At 36.8% G+C, this 15,865-nt stretch overlaps 1 protein-coding gene across 1 annotated transcript in view; it reads right to left on the bottom strand.

The window, feature by feature from the left end:
* The window catches only part of PARP4 (poly(ADP-ribose) polymerase family member 4), a 34,507-nt gene extending 18,642 nt beyond the window's left edge, over positions 1 to 15,865 (bottom strand). Inside the window, 16 exon segments of the mRNA XM_009648298.1 lie at positions 1,225 to 1,389; positions 1,840 to 1,926; positions 2,144 to 2,275; positions 3,999 to 4,039; positions 4,042 to 4,122; positions 4,667 to 4,727; positions 4,729 to 4,848; positions 5,620 to 5,803; positions 6,013 to 6,111; positions 7,069 to 7,217; positions 9,431 to 9,567; positions 10,181 to 10,267; positions 10,270 to 10,299; positions 13,814 to 13,859; positions 14,228 to 14,358; positions 15,847 to 15,865. Coding sequence (XP_009646593.1) covers positions 1,225 to 1,389; positions 1,840 to 1,926; positions 2,144 to 2,275; positions 3,999 to 4,039; positions 4,042 to 4,122; positions 4,667 to 4,727; positions 4,729 to 4,848; positions 5,620 to 5,803; positions 6,013 to 6,111; positions 7,069 to 7,217; positions 9,431 to 9,567; positions 10,181 to 10,267; positions 10,270 to 10,299; positions 13,814 to 13,859; positions 14,228 to 14,358; positions 15,847 to 15,865 — 1,569 coding nt within the window.

Here is a 15,865-nt window from a genome sequence, read left to right as displayed (position 1 = left end):
GAGTGGCTTGGTGAACATTTCCCCCAGCTCCCTCAGTACCCTTGGGTGGATCCCGTCTGGCCCCATAGACTTGTGTGTGTCTAAGTGGTGTAGCAGACTGCTAATCATTGGATTATGGGGACTTCATTCTGGTCCGTGTCCCTGTCTTCCAGCTCAGGGGGCTGGGTACCTGGAGAGCAACTAGTCTTACTCTTAAAGACTGAGGCAAAGGCAGCATTAAGTACCTCAGCCTTTTCCCTGTCCTTTGTCATTATGTTCCCCCCTGCATCCAATGAAGGATGGAGATGCTCCTCAACCCTCCCTTTATTGCTAATGTATTTACAGAAACATTTTTTTACTGTCTTTTACAGCAATAGGCACATGAAATTCTTATTGGGCTTGGGCCCTTGTCATTTTCTCCTTGCATAACCTCACGACATCCTTGTAGGCCTCCTGAGTTGCCTGTCCCTTCTTCCAAAGGTCATAAACTCCCCTTTTTTTCCGGACTTCCAGCCAAAGCTCTCTGTTCAGCCAGGCCGGTCTTCTTCCCCACTGGCTCATCTTTCAGCACACAGGGACAGCCCGCTCCTGTGCCTTTAAGATTTCCTTCTTGATGAATGTCCAGACTTCCTGGACTCCTTTGCCCTTCAGGACTGCCTCCCAAGGGACTCTCTCAACCAGGCCCCTAAAGAGGCCAAAGTCTGCCCTCTGGAAGTCCCAGGTACTGGTTCTGCTGACCCCTCTCATTACTTCTCCAAGAACCAAAAGCTCTATCAATTCATGATCTCTGTGCCCAAGATGGCCTTCAACCATAACATTACCCACAAGTCCTCTGTTCGCAAACAACAGGTCCAATGGGGCACCTTCCCTTGTTGGCTTACTCACCAGCTGTCTCAGGAAGTTCTATTCCACACGCTCCAGGAGCCTCCTAGACTGTTTCCTCTCCACTTTAATGTATTTCCAGCAGACATCTGGTAAGTCAAAGCCTCCCATAAGAATAAGGGCACGCATCCTCAGAGATAGTTACAGGCTTTCTTTCTACCAATCACATCGTTCCTAAGTTTGTGTTCACGTTGCTTTATGACAAGAATGGTTACAAACAATTCTCTTTTAACAGAAGAGAAGAAATGAAAAGGAAAACAATCATAAACTTACTGAAGCCTCTTGTGTAACTACAATCCCCTAAGCACAGAACTTTTGCTTCAAAACAAGAAGATGCTATCTTAAGATAGTACTTTAACAAACCTGTGTGTTTTCATTTAATGCTTTCTCCTGTTGCCACGGTGACACAGAAGCAGGTACATGAAAGGTGACACAATCATGCTGAAAACTCAGTTCAGTGATATAGGTGACTTTGATCATAACTGTAGAATTTGGAAATAAGTTTCCAATGCTTATTACAAAAATATCCTAAAAAAAACCCCAAACCAACACAAACTAGCTTTAATGGCATCATTATGTTTTCCAAAACAGTAATTTATTTGGTGTTTAGGCACACTGAAATCAAATGCTAAACCAGAAACTACTATGTGGTTTTGGTGAAGTGTAAGGAAAAATGTGACTATGATATGACATGTCACACTTTCAGTAAATCCTTAATTTCTGGCAAAACCTGTCAATAGTACTGAATAAATCAATCTTTACAAAAAAAAGAGGAAGCCACCTGAAAGAGTGCTATTATTGCTAGCATAGCAACTATTTAACGAAACAATAGTTATTTTTAAAAATGATCGAATGTATGGTCCAAGTAAGTTCTAGGAAAAAGGAGTTTTCCCAACAAAGACACGATTCAGCAAAGAATCTGTAATTGGACAACTGCAAAATTTTCAAGTAGGTATTAAACCACAATATTCAACATACCGGTGCATCCTGGTCCATTAGATAAGCTCCATCACCCTGACTGATAGCTTTCTGATATTCCCTATGTGCTTGTTTCTTTTCTTTAGCCTATGAAAGATTGTCCCAAAATAAGTAATTTCATCTCTACACACAGAAAACTTAACTGCTATTCTCTTAAATGACGTGACTACCTTGAAATCCAGTCAAGTGGTAACAATAAAGGATGTGAGAGAACCCAAAATTCGTGTTGTAAATCTTCATTACTAATTAAGTGCTTTTAGATCTCGAGACTGAAGGAGCTACATCAAGTACACTAACATTTTACCTCTCCAGTGACGTGTTTTCCATTGATAAAAGCTTCAAATCCACAAACAACAGCTTTATCATCCAAAGGAAAGACATATTTAGCTTAAATTGGTTTACTGCTTTGATTGGTGCAGATCTGAAACATTACTACCTGAAATGGATATTTTTTGCATAGCTTTAATGTTAAAATGTGATTAAAACATCAATACTTTAAGTGTAATAGCGTAACTGCTTCGCACCACAAAATGTCAATAGGCATGTCACAACCAGAACTTCTATTTGTATCTTGGAAACGAAGGTATAACATTCATCAGTGCTTGACAAATAGATATCTCCAGAAGCATGCAAGGAGCTGTAGAACTTTTAATCTCTAAACCATTAATCAAATCTCTTCCAGAAGAAAAGTAAACCATGACCTTTTAAAGGTTATCTGATATATTGGCAGAGCTGGAGCTGTCAAGCTATGCCTACAAAAGAAGCCACCACTGCAATATGTCTATAATAGTTCAAGACAGTAAGGACTAAACAAGAAGGAAGAATAAACCTCCACAAAAAATTGGTCTGGTTTTACGATATACTAAAAGGGATGTTTGGAAAGCCTGTGTTACTTCTATATGTATAGTATCCATCTTCTAATGACAGAATTTCTGTCTCTGAGGTGGTAGATTGCATCTGACTTTCTTCTCACATCTGCTCTTCTGTTTACTTCCCATGCATCATAACAAAACTAGCAATTCCTCATTCCCCTTTGCTGCCATTCTTATTGTCTCTTGCCATCTGATCATTTCTGGTTTATGCTCTGTACCTCAGCCCTATAGACTGCTTTCTGCTTTGATGGACTTGGTCACAGAACAGATGTCACTGGATAGTAATTAATTCCATAGGAAAGCAGACAAAAACCCCCAACCCAACCCAAACTGAAACCCAAACAAAAAAATCCCCCAACAATCCCTCATGAGAAGAACAGTCATTCAAAGGAATCAGACTGATCAGACAACAGTTGTGAGTGTCAGGATAGTTTAAGCACAGACTCATTTGCAGACCATTCTTTCAAACCCTTTTCTCTCCTGTTCTCCCTTGCTTTCTTTTTTAAAGCTTTAGCAACAACATATATAAAACATTGTTTACTTTTATGAAGCTACTTCAGCACTGGAAACCCCTGAATACAGATGCTTGTCGAGAGACACACATGTGACAGCCATGGCTTTAGCATGATTGAGACTGCTTCAGGCAGGATGCAGGTGAAGGGGGAGCAGATTGTGAAATTATGCCCTAAGACTGGGAAAGACCTGTGACTTGACAGAATGTGTTCTTAGAGAATATGTACTGAAAAAAAACGTGGGCCTTTTTTTTAGCCTGCTTAGCTAACTTTTATTAGCTAATTTTCAGGTTAGAATAGCATGTTCTTTTGTATCGTTTGATATTTTACTTGTGACAGCTAATTTAGGTTGTCAAAACCAAAATGCAAATACATTTCCATAAAACTTTAATCATCCTAGGTATTTCTCCCTGGTTTATAATTCAGCTGGCAAACAGAAGACCAAGAAGCTCTTTTAAAGGGAACAGAATGCGTACACTGCTGCAGAAAGTTTCTCCACAATGCTGACTCGGTTACGCATAGGCAGAAAAAGACTTAAAAACAAAGCCAAGCCTTCTACTGTCCAAAGAGCTTTTGGCATTGTTTGACTATACATCTCTAAGAATAAAACCTGTTTCCACTTAGTTTCAGGACTTTCCTTCATTTAGAGATTGAATTGCCTTTTTTTTGCAATTAACTAAACACTAAATAGCATTTTGACTAAAACACTATTTAACAAATGGATTAGCTTTTAAGGACTGAGTTATGGAAAAGGACAATAAATAGCATACCCTACCTGTACTACAAAGTCTGTTATCCTTGCCTTGATGTAAACACCTCCAGAGGGACAGGATTTCCCAACCTGTCCTGAAGACCAGTTTTTGCAGGATTTAGAAGATCTGCATTTGGTAATGCATAGCCTAGACAAAGAGTTTATGAAAGATTAAAAAGATATTTTCTTAAATATATATTTGGGAAAGATGATTGAAACTAATCCTATATCGAGGGCCCATGTTTATTTATGTCATTCACAACACAAAAGTAACACTCAGATTCTGTTATGAATACTTGTGTTGTATTGCTGGGCTGTATTGCTGTCTGCCTAAGGGATCGTGAGTTCATGATAGTTCTTTAAGGTCTTACAAGGTCTTTGTTTAGAACCTTGCATTTGAATTATTTAAAGACTGTCTGATGATTTATGCAAAAGTGCTTCCCGTGCTTCTCTTGAAACACACTGTGACAGGAGGAGTTGCAACTGCTGTTGGTAATTATACCTATAGGAAATCTGTTAAACAGATGCTACACAGATGCCACACGGTAATCACTGATTTGGTAACATCCGCAAATAAACTACAAATTCTTTTTTATTATGTTATCTTCATGCAAGTACTCTAAAAAGGGTTCTGATAAGTATTTAGGAAACACTGGAAGCAAGTCAATATACAAACAGAAAACATTTCTTACTCTCGTGCTGTAGATGACATTGTGACTCTGGCTGATTGCTATCTCCAGTTAACTAACTGATTGTTATTCAGTTCCACCCCAATTGCAGGCTGAAATGGTTTTATTTGATCTTCAGCAAGGCAAAGCTTAACAACATATCTAATTTTAACCTGACAGGTTTTATACATTACAAATTCATCACCCTGGTAGAAACAAAGAAAGGTATTTTACCAGAAAAACAAAGCTGCAGGTAGTATCTAAAACAATTCAAATCGATTAAGAGGTGAACCTTAATGACACATCATTTTTTAAAAATAGTAATAATCTGACAGCTTTTGTTTTCACTCCCCTAATCTCTCTGTATCACTATCACCTGCATCTCTTATCTTCTTACTTTGTATTCTCCACACTCCTTGTATTTCCTCCTCTACCTAAAGCACAATCATTCCTCAAAATAACTAAGAACAAGAAAAAAGTAAAAAACTGGTGGATATCTAGAGAGCAACTGTTTCTGTTATTGCGCCACTACAGCTATCATCCCTGCCTTAGAGGATGCCCTATAAGGACAGGGATTTTTATCAGCTGGATTCATTTACAAAACAATGAGCCTTCCACAGTAGTGATTTCTTATCGCATACAAAGTAGAATATCACTTCCGAGTAACAAATTAAATATCACAAACCAGATATTTATATGATGATACAGTTATAATAAAATAAAGACATAATGTTTACATATTTCTTTTAAGCATTTTTTTCTTGCAAGCATTCTTGACAAATAGCAATTTAGAGGCTTAGAAGTTTTATACACACTTCACAAGCTGCAAGACAGACAAAAGTGATTTGACGCATTACTGTGTAGTGATTTAGTCTCTGAACTGAAATGCAGGTTACATTCATTCTGTTACCTATCAGTGGTATAATAAATAGAAAATTTGGTGCCTTTTCAAGTGCCCGATACTGCAGGATCAGTACCTCAAGGTCTGAAGAGATGTCTGCTGTTTTACCGACCCCATGAACACTGTCATAACCTGATGGTGCATTATTTAATGAATAATCTCGTTCATACAAATCTAAGCAGGATCCAAGTGCCACATCGCAAACTGCCAGGAGCTGTGTTCCATCCATTTCACTGGGTGAAGAATACTTAATATTGGTGTTATATGTAAAGAAAGATCATACACATTTTATTAAAATTTATATTCATGTAAACATTATAGAAGTTTAAGGATACACAAGTACTTCTGAACAGATTGACGGAATAAACTTTATAATGAAATCACCTTAAAAGTATTAAGCATTGTATCTACTTAATTTGAGAAGTAAAAAGAATACACAAATGTAAAGAGATATTGTAGCTACTCAGACCTAACAGAATCACTGAAGTAAATGCCACTGCCCAGATTTCCAACATCAGTTTTTTCCAGGCCATGATCTTCATCAATCACTTTTGGCATTAGGAGTCCTCTAGAGAAAAAGAAAGTCACACAGTGAATTAAGTACAAAATACTTTTGCGTATAGCATGCGGGCTAATACACATTGTGCAATTATGAAACACAGGGGATTTAAACAAAATATACTTTACAGAAACCATGCATAGACACTCAAGAAAAATAAAGTCTATTCATAAAAAAAAAATCCTGAAGTCGTATTAATCACCAAGACACTCATTACATAGGCAATAAAGACTTAGCTTTTCTTCATTTAGCAGAAAAACAACACATTTTCCAGATTCATTGTCAAACACTCAAAATAATCTTTTTGTTATTAGACAGTTGCTAGTTTCTAGCAACTGTGCTGTATTCAATTTCAAAAACTGTGCGAAATTTTTGTATCTAAGAAAAAGAAAGTATGAATTTTAAAGGGAGAATGCTAGGGACTGGATACTTGGAAACTTTTCCAATGTTTGATTTGCAAACCTATTAAGTGTAGAGATACCAGCCTTAAGACTGTTTATGAGACATTTGATTTACTACCAATTGATGCCCACAGAAAAGATTTTATATATAAAGAAAGTAAAAAACCACAATATTTAAGTAAGTTCAATAATTTTGTAACTTACAATTAAAATCTGCATTATGAGGAAAATGGAACATTTGAGGTATTTTAATTCTGATGGTGTTATGTTTTTAAAATACCCTTAAATTTTCAATGTGTTCACTACATACATGCTATGATGAGGATTTAAATATGTCGCTACCAGAGGTTATATTATTTTAGCATTATTACCATGCCTGAGTGAATCCATGGTATTCAGAACCAGATATTCTGTTATTCTAGGAAATGATGATAATCTAAAAATACACCAAATAAAGTAGTTTTGGGGAAATAGTGTTTAGAAATGGAAAAAAAAAGACAAAATATATTTAAGAATATAGTTAAGCCTGATTCAATGTCACAAAAAAGGGAATGTAAATTTTTACCTAGAAAGAATTCCCATGAAGTTGCGCACAGATGATGCATGGAATAAGGATCGAACGTTTCCAAGACTGCTCAGAAATTCTGCTGTTTCAGTTATTCTGCCAACCCTATACAGTTGTAAAATTCTCACTGGACAGTCACTGCAAGAAATCTGAAATGATGTTTGAGATCTCATGAGTTAAAAAGCACATTTAAGATCAATACACTGCTAAAAGATAAAATCTTGTTCTAAATCTCAAAGTAACATTCAAGTTGGGGTTTTTTTGTTAGCAATTTGGGTGGCAATTATTAAAGAAAAAAATAGCATAAGAGAACAATCGCCAGAGATATTAAAAACTTAATGACTAAGTTCAAGACCTATTTAGACTTTTAGGGAGAAATTGAAAATTTCATGCTTGAAGTCATATGAAATTATCTTATCTGACATTTTGGGATCTCAATTCAAAGATGTGACATACAAAATCCCAAATAACTCTATGCAGCTTAGAGTCTGTAAGCACATAAATTATTGTCAGAAGGTCTATCTTGTATTAAAAATTCTTTTACTGAGAACACTCAGAGACTTCACTGTCTTGGCTGAACTACAAATATGTTAGCATCACAGTTCAGACTATCTGGAGGTAGTAACTCCCAATTAAGAAAGACTTCCCAATTAAGAAATAGACTGGAAAGGATGAAAACTTGGGTTGCAATCTCACCTCCCTGAAATAAAACAGAATATGAATCAGATTGAAAGACAGTGTTCCTTAACATCTTGTCAATTTATAGTCAGCTTTAATGCACTGATGAAATAATAGAAGGGAGACGATAATAACTTTCTTACTAAATGTCTAAGTGCACAAGTTCATCCTAAAATACATAAAGCAGAGTAGAAGTCCTATTTATGAAGTGCAACCTACAGATGAAATTAAAATAATGATTAATTTTAGACAGTTTGTCCAGATGGATAGGATATAGATTTGCTTGTGTCTGTGTATTCCTTCTCAGTTAGAAATTTTTCACAGAATACTCTATAATAGTTTGTCTTCTCAAGGCACAAGGAAAAAGGCAAAATGCTTTTTAATATACATGAACCATAGGCAACAGCTAGTAAAATGTTGACATTAGAGGCTGCCTAGCAACATCTTACTGCAGTCCAATATTGATCCAAGACTGGTCTCTGTCTCACAAATGCCCTTGGGAAAAAAATGGATGGTTAATCTAACTGAACAGCAACCCACTTCTTAATTCTTGTGTTTCAAAAATACAGAGATTTTTTTTTCTTTCAATACAAATGCTATTTCTCTTGCAAATTAATTATAAGTGGGAATAGTGAAAACAGTTTTATCATATTCTCACAGATCGATGCATAGAGATACAGAATCTTGGTTCAGTCAGTATGGTTCAGCTCTTGCAAAAGCTACCAATGACTGAACATTATTTATCAAATACTTACCACATTTCACCTACCTGAAATATGTTAGGAATCTTAATATCCAAACAATTGCACCTCATAAAAAGCATTTACTGCAAACAGCATTCCTTATGTCTTTGCTGATTTACGCAATGTCACTACTGTCTCTGAGTACATGTATACTACATTACTAAGGTACTAGTTACTCACCACAACCTACATAAATGTGTATTATTTCCACATTGAAAAGTGAAAGGAATATTATTCTACCATGCATCAATTGAAGAGCATCAAAAGGGAGTTTCATGTAATAAGATTAGGGCAAAGTCATTCCAGAACTGGGGACCTTCTACTTGCAAAGCTCTTCCAATTCAAAACCAATATAATCCTCAGGTAATTTTGCCTTCAGTGGTAACAGAGACGAACAAAACTCTCATCTTAAACAGTCATTTTGTTGGCTGTTTGTTAGGTAATATGAACTTAAATTACATGAATAAAGATTACCCTCTTAAATGTCTAGGCAACAAAGCAAAAGTATTGAGGTATGTGAGAAAGTGGGACTAAATGAGCCATGGACTTAACAAAGGGGTGAATAGGCAGTTACTCTTAATAATAGCTGTAATATCCAAAGGCCTTCAAGAATAGTTGTGAGTTAATTACATGTGTCATCTGGCAATGCAGACAGGGACTATAATTAAAAATATTTTTCCATTACAAGAGAATGACTGACTGAAGTATGGTTGAAACATACTGGCAGGAGACACTGCCCTCTGACTATCGTCTTCTGTGACTTGATTTATCTCATGGAATGGATCCCCCCCGAAAAAAAATTGTGTAGATTGCTATAAAATGGAAAAGACAGCCAAATTACCAATCCTAATCTGAAACACAACATACGTGTTTGCTGGGAAAACAATACTTCTAACACCATTTACATATTCATCCTCAAGGAATAACAAGAATTAACTTACATCATTTAGGCTTACATTGTTTATTGATTCAAGTAGTAAACTATCCAGGTGGCCAATAGCTTCTGCCCAGATCAATTCCACAAAATCATTAACTTCCTAACATACAGCACTCGAATGGATGCTTCTTCTAGAAGTAACTGTAGTAAAACAAACACAATTCAATGAAAGATGCAAGTCATGGCAGTGAAGCTCTTACACAGATAATTACACAGTGTGCGATGCTCATTCATGCTTAGTGTAATTTCTTCAGTCCCATTGAACTGAAGGGAAGGCTTGCTTTTATAAATTCTTTCAAGTGGAGAGCACAGCAAGCCAGATGGCCATAAGCTTTCTTGAAAACTGAGACATAAAGTCTTGGAGAAGACAGAAGTTGATTTACTTGATATCTTTAAGGGTACATTGTACTATCAGGTAAAATCTGGAATGGAATCAGAGCAACTAAAATCACATATGCCCAGTAAATACCGTACTGTATTTTGTTGCAACATCACACTAAAGTAAGAACTAATAAAAGAAGATAAATTATTTTTCAGCAGCAAAATAACAACCAAAAAAGTTTTGAGAAATGAAATCCTGCCCAGAGAAGCTGCTGCACTAAGAGGTCTAGGGTGAACCTGAAGATGAAGACTAGACTTCAATCTAGAGATTGGGAAGTGGGATTTTTTTGGTTGTTTTTTTTTTTCTTCTGTTTACAGAAATATCAACATAGATGTATCAAAGTATATCTTTAATTTTACTTTATTTACCTACAAGTCCCCACTTTAGATTCAATTCTTCTCTCACTGTCTTCAATAACAGTAAGATTGGAATTGTTGCTTTCATTTTTCTTCGAGGCATTTTAATTTCAGCAGATGACAGGTCTTCCACATCTGCAATCAAAAAATTTGTTTACTTGGTATAATACCGGTTTTCTCCAATTTAACTTATGAGTATTTAATAAAAACAATACTACTATTTAATATTCATAAATATTTTACACATTGAAACAAGTTAACAGCTTCTAAGGTCACATTTTATTCAGCCATATAACTGGCAGGTTACGGAGTCAAGTATTGAAGAGCAACTGCCCCAGCTGCCTCGCTGCTAGAATTAGTATGTCCCTGGGCTATGCCAGTGCTAATTCATCCCAGGGGCTTCACCACCCTGACTTCTGTGACAGAAAAGGGAAAAAGAATTAGACCACGTAGCTGCGAGCTAACACTGTGCCACTTGACCACTATTCCTCCATGGCTCATGGTGGTTTGGGGGGTTTTGTTTGTTTGGTTAGTTTGCCTTTTTTTTTTTTTTTTTTTTTTAAGTTGTATAGATATAGTGTCTGAATGCAGTTTTACTTTTAGCTTAAAACTATTTAGGACTGCTACTGAATGGATCTACCCGGCTTCAGCCATGCATGCCCACAGCCTCTGCTGTGCAAAATCTGATTTGTCTAACACACTCAGTGACACAGCAAATGTACAAATGCAGGGGTCCTGATTCTCATTCTTCTATATATTCTGAAAATTGTACTGATTCATGACATGGGAATGTTCATAAAATAAAATGTATTATGTCAAAAGTAATTACTTTTAAAATTACTTAAAAACTAGCACCCAGCAAAATGCAAGAGATGCAAAAGCAAAAGGAAATAAGAAGCATAGTTACTAGGAAGAAAAAAAATTAGAACACTAATAACTTTCAGGATGATAATTTTTTGCTGACTGTACACATTAAATAGAATTATCTTTCTCATCTCTTTTCATGTTCTTTGGCTTGTCTCACAGCATTAAAGTGAACATTTGTTCTTTTTTCTTTTACACAATTATAGCTGCTTGCATCTGAACCATGTTATGCGTTGGAATGCTTGAAGTTCTTCCTTGTTAATTATGTTGCATTAACTGTTTCTAGCCCATGTTAACATGCTCTCTAGCTATCTTATTTTCTCATAATTTTGACTTCAAAACATAACACTTCCTCATACAAAGGCATTGAAAACCCACTGCATTCTGTTGAAATTAACTAAACCTTCCAGTTTACTGTCTTTTTTTTTCCAGTGGAGTCAATTAAAGACAGTCATTGGAGTAGCTTTTTTGTTATTTTTACTATTCTTATCCTCATTTCCAACTTGAAGTCTTATTTGAAGTTTCATTAAAAGAAAAAAAAAAAATCAATTGAAAGATTCCACAGAATGGAACTAGCATTTCTTTTCTGAAAAATTCTAATTTTTCTGTCAACTTTATTGCCAGTTTCCATGGTTGCTGATTTCTTAAAAGCTGATTCCAAATATTAATCTTCTAATGAAGAAGATTGATGCTCTCTCCCACAGCAATCTCCTAGAGAAGCTGGCAGCTCATTGCTTGGACAGGAGCACTCTTCGCTGGGTAAAAAATGGGCTGGATGGCCAGGCCCAAAGAGTTGTGGTGAATGGAGTCAAATCCAGCTGGTAGCTGGTCACAAGTGGTGTTCCCAAAGGCTCAGTTCTGGGGACAGTTCTGTTTAATATCAATGACCTGGATGAAGGCATCAAGTGCACCCTCAGTAAGTTTGCTGAAGACACCGAATTGGGCAGGAGTGTTGATCTGCTTGAAGGCTGTACAGAGGGACCTGGACAGACTGGATTGATGGGCTGAGGCCAACTGTAGGAGGTTCAACAAGGCCAAGTGCTGGGTCCTGCACTTGGGTCACAACAACCCCATGCAGCGCTACAGGCTTGGGGAAGAGTGGCTGGAAAGCTGCCTGGTGGAAAAAGACCTGAGGGTGTTGGTAAACAGCCAGCTGAATATGAGTCAGCAGTGTGCCCAGGTGGCTAAAAAGGCCAATGGCATCCTGGCTTGTATCAGGAATAGTGTGACCAGCAGGACCAGGGAAGTGATCGTGCCCCTGTACTCAGCAGTGGTGAGGCTGCACCTCGAGTACTGTGTTCAGTTTTGGGCCCCTCACTACCAGAAGGACATTGAGGTGCTGGAGTGTGTCCAGAGAAGGGCAACAAAGCTGGTGAGGGGTCTGGAGCACAAGTCTTCTGAGGAGCAGCTGAGGGAACTGGGGTTGTTTAGCCTGGAGAAGAGGAGGCTAAGTGGAGACCTTAACGCCCTCTACAACTGCCTGAAAGGAGGCTGTAGGAAGGTGGGAGTCGGTCTCTTCTCCCAAGTAACGAGCGATAGGACGAGAGGAAATGGCCTCAAGTTGTGTCAGGGCAGGTTTAGATTGGACATTAGGAAAAAATTCTTCACCAAAAGGGTTGTTAAGCATTGGAACAGGCTGCCCAGAGAGGTGGTGGAGTCACCATCCCTGGTGGTATTCAAAAAACATGTAGATGTGGCACTTTGGGACATGGTTTAGTAGGCATGGTAGTGTTGGTCTGACTGTTGGACTTGATGATCATGGAGATCTTTTCCAACCTTAATGATTCTATGATTTTAAGATAAAAATTCTTTCCTGAATAACTGACAGATGAATATACTATGTACTCTTTCAGGTGACAGTTCAGCTGAACTAAAATACAGGTATCTTCAGAGTGTGTCCAGTTTTCTAGAGTAACTATGAAGATATGAAGGTGACCAGGTGCCTAATGTTCTGTAGAGCTTTTAGCAGCATATAGGAGGTCCAATAATGGGCCAAATTCTGTTGTGGCCAACACGGTACAAACTGAAAGCAATTCAGAGTAGAAGTGCTAAAAAAAAAAAAAAAAAAGCTGGGCAGAATGCTGAATAATCATAATATGGTTTGGTAGCCTTATAAAGAATCATACATTGTTTTACTGGAATCGTATATATGCTGAAAGTCAAAACTTTTTGCATAGTTAGGACAAAGTAAAAACATCTAGAGAAGCCAAATAAAATAAAATGGTCATAAGTAAGAGGCAGTGGATTTTGCACTTTGAACAGTTAATACTAAGCATGCAAGAATGGATGGACACAGATAAATGAAAGGTTATTACATCAGAATTAAATTAGATCTGCTTTAGTCAGAAATAGGATGATAAATGCATGTAATTTTATTATTTTGTAATTTTATTTGTCACATATGACAAAAGTGCAGCTTCCCTGATACAGCAGCACTGAGGCTAGATCTGTTCTGAGGTTCTTTTTAATCTTTAATCAGAATGTAACTTCTGAAGCTTGGGTAAGATTTACCCTGTCCACGTTGGCCACTTGTTGGGTGTTCTCAGCATGCTAGACCTCACAAATTTTAGGTATTGAAATATCTCTCTTCCCACTGTATTTATAAAGATAATCCAAAATACAAATTTCAGTTAATATATATTTATACTGCATTAACTCTTAGTTCATTTGCTATTTTCAATAATTAAATCTTTTTAGCAAAACTTTTTTTAAAGCTTAGTTGTTATATCTGTGGTGCGTGTTCATTATATATATTCAAAATAAAAAGCTGTATTTAAATAAAAACCTGCAATATCACAGACTTCTAACTCTACAACCATTGTTTCTTCACTCTGTAATCAAATGCTTGCATTAACAATAACATAACCAAAACCCAATTCAGTGATGCATCTCCTTATTCAGAGTTTACCCTCTCTAATGATGAGAGAAGAAAAACAGCATGGCAATTTTATCCAAGAAAAAAACCCCTCCCTGGTTCTTTTGCAAAGGGTGATATCACTCTCAATTTTTTATGTGACATTTCAGTACTGCAGAGCCAGATGCATTAAAAATGTAAACAGAGTATTTCCATTTAAATATTGAACAGAGACATAATCTCTACAGTTCTTATTTCTCTACATGGGGCAAGATTAACACTCTACAACACTCACACCACTTGGTATTTTCCTACTGAGATCTCAGAAATAAATCTGCAACTTACTTTGTACTTAAGCACAAAATTAACTAATCCACCGTTTTCTTTTATGCATGCTTTCAGCCTGCTCTTCCCCTGAATGGCTAAGTATTTAACTTTGATAAAAAACTCAGTTTGCAAAGATTGCCATTGCGCACCTGTTAAAAGAGAAAAGAATTTTGGTTTTTTGGCTGAGAAAACTTTCATTCCCACTATCCACCTAAGTAGTTTCTCACCAAATACATTAATTGCAACTCTAACCGGTTCCAAAACAAATCCAATTTTATTAGCATGGTAATCAAATCCACTTAGAACATCCCTTAATCAGTTTTATTCATTTTTTTTTAATTATGTGGAAAATTTAGTGTGACCCACATTTTCAGTGAAGTCATGGCTTGAACTAACTACCAAACTCCTGTCTTGATCTCTTGCTGTTAATACCCACTGTTAGTAATGTGGAACTATCTTAATTTAGGCTGGAACAACCTCTCTTTCAGTTCCTCTTTCACACAGTACCACTATAAAATAACTCTCTTTTTCAAGAATGTAAACTCTTTTCATGTTTCCACTCACTGATTTATAATCTGTAAATATAAAAACCCCCCCCATCCCACATAACCCCCAAACCCAAGAGGCTAGTTTTAATCCAGATCTGTTTTCTGATTGAATTCACCCTCTGGCCTAGCACAAAGATTTACAAAAAGGAATAGTGTAGCAGTGGAAGTGATTGAGAGGTAGGGAAGAGATGGGATTAGGGAGAGTGCTTCTCTTCTCAGTCATGTCAACCTAAATTGTCTGGAAGACAACTTGAATAAAAATTGGGTGCATGACATTTGTGACAAACTATGCTAAGATAAGAGAGGCTGGGAAAATTTTATTTAAACAGGAGTAGAATTTATGACAACAAAATATAATGGCAGCATCTGGCTTAACCAATTAAAATGTATCATCAATGTATTTTCCTGGATGCCTATGAGTGTAAAGTTACTTTAAAAACTGATGAGAATGATAATTATAGTGTAAATGGAAACACTATACAGAGCACTGACCTCGTCATATAGCATATGAGCTCCTCAGCATGTCATGGGCTTTCCAGGGTTTCAGAGCCCTTCAGTGGTAAATGAGCGATAAATGCGAGCTAGAGGACCTTATGGCTGGATGGGTTCAGACAGAAGCCAAAAACAATGCCCCCACTAAACTTTTTTGAAGAACAGTGCTCAGTTTAGTTTTCTCTGAAAGGCATTCATGCAGAGGGTACACCTCAAAACCAGTTTGAGACCTTAATCAACATAAGGCAGCTCTTGACAACCAAAAGATTTGGCTTAAACTTGCATCGCTGCTCCAAGCCAAACTGCTCATGCAGACACACTACTAACACTACAGTAACTATCATGAAGAGAACATATGCTTGTAAAACAAAATAGTCAGATCATGTATTCCTTTTATCAATGATTCTTTGGATCCAGCATACCATATCCATATCTCATCTGGAGGGTTAGTATCAGTGTCACTGGTAAAGACTTTGGTTTTACTCTATCATTTGTATTTCTGGAAAAGCTACTTGATGATGTAAATTTTCCACGGTGACTTAAAGCCAAATAATTTTATATGTGAGATAACTGGATAAAAATGACACTCTAGAGTACTTGGCCTCTCCAAATTCAT

Source organism: Egretta garzetta, unplaced genomic scaffold (assembly GCF_000687185.1).
Source record: "Egretta garzetta isolate BGI_Z169 unplaced genomic scaffold, ASM68718v1 scaffold401, whole genome shotgun sequence".
In the NCBI taxonomy this organism is placed as follows: domain Eukaryota; kingdom Metazoa; phylum Chordata; class Aves; order Pelecaniformes; family Ardeidae; genus Egretta; species Egretta garzetta.
This window is presented reverse-complemented; position numbering and strand designations above follow the sequence as displayed.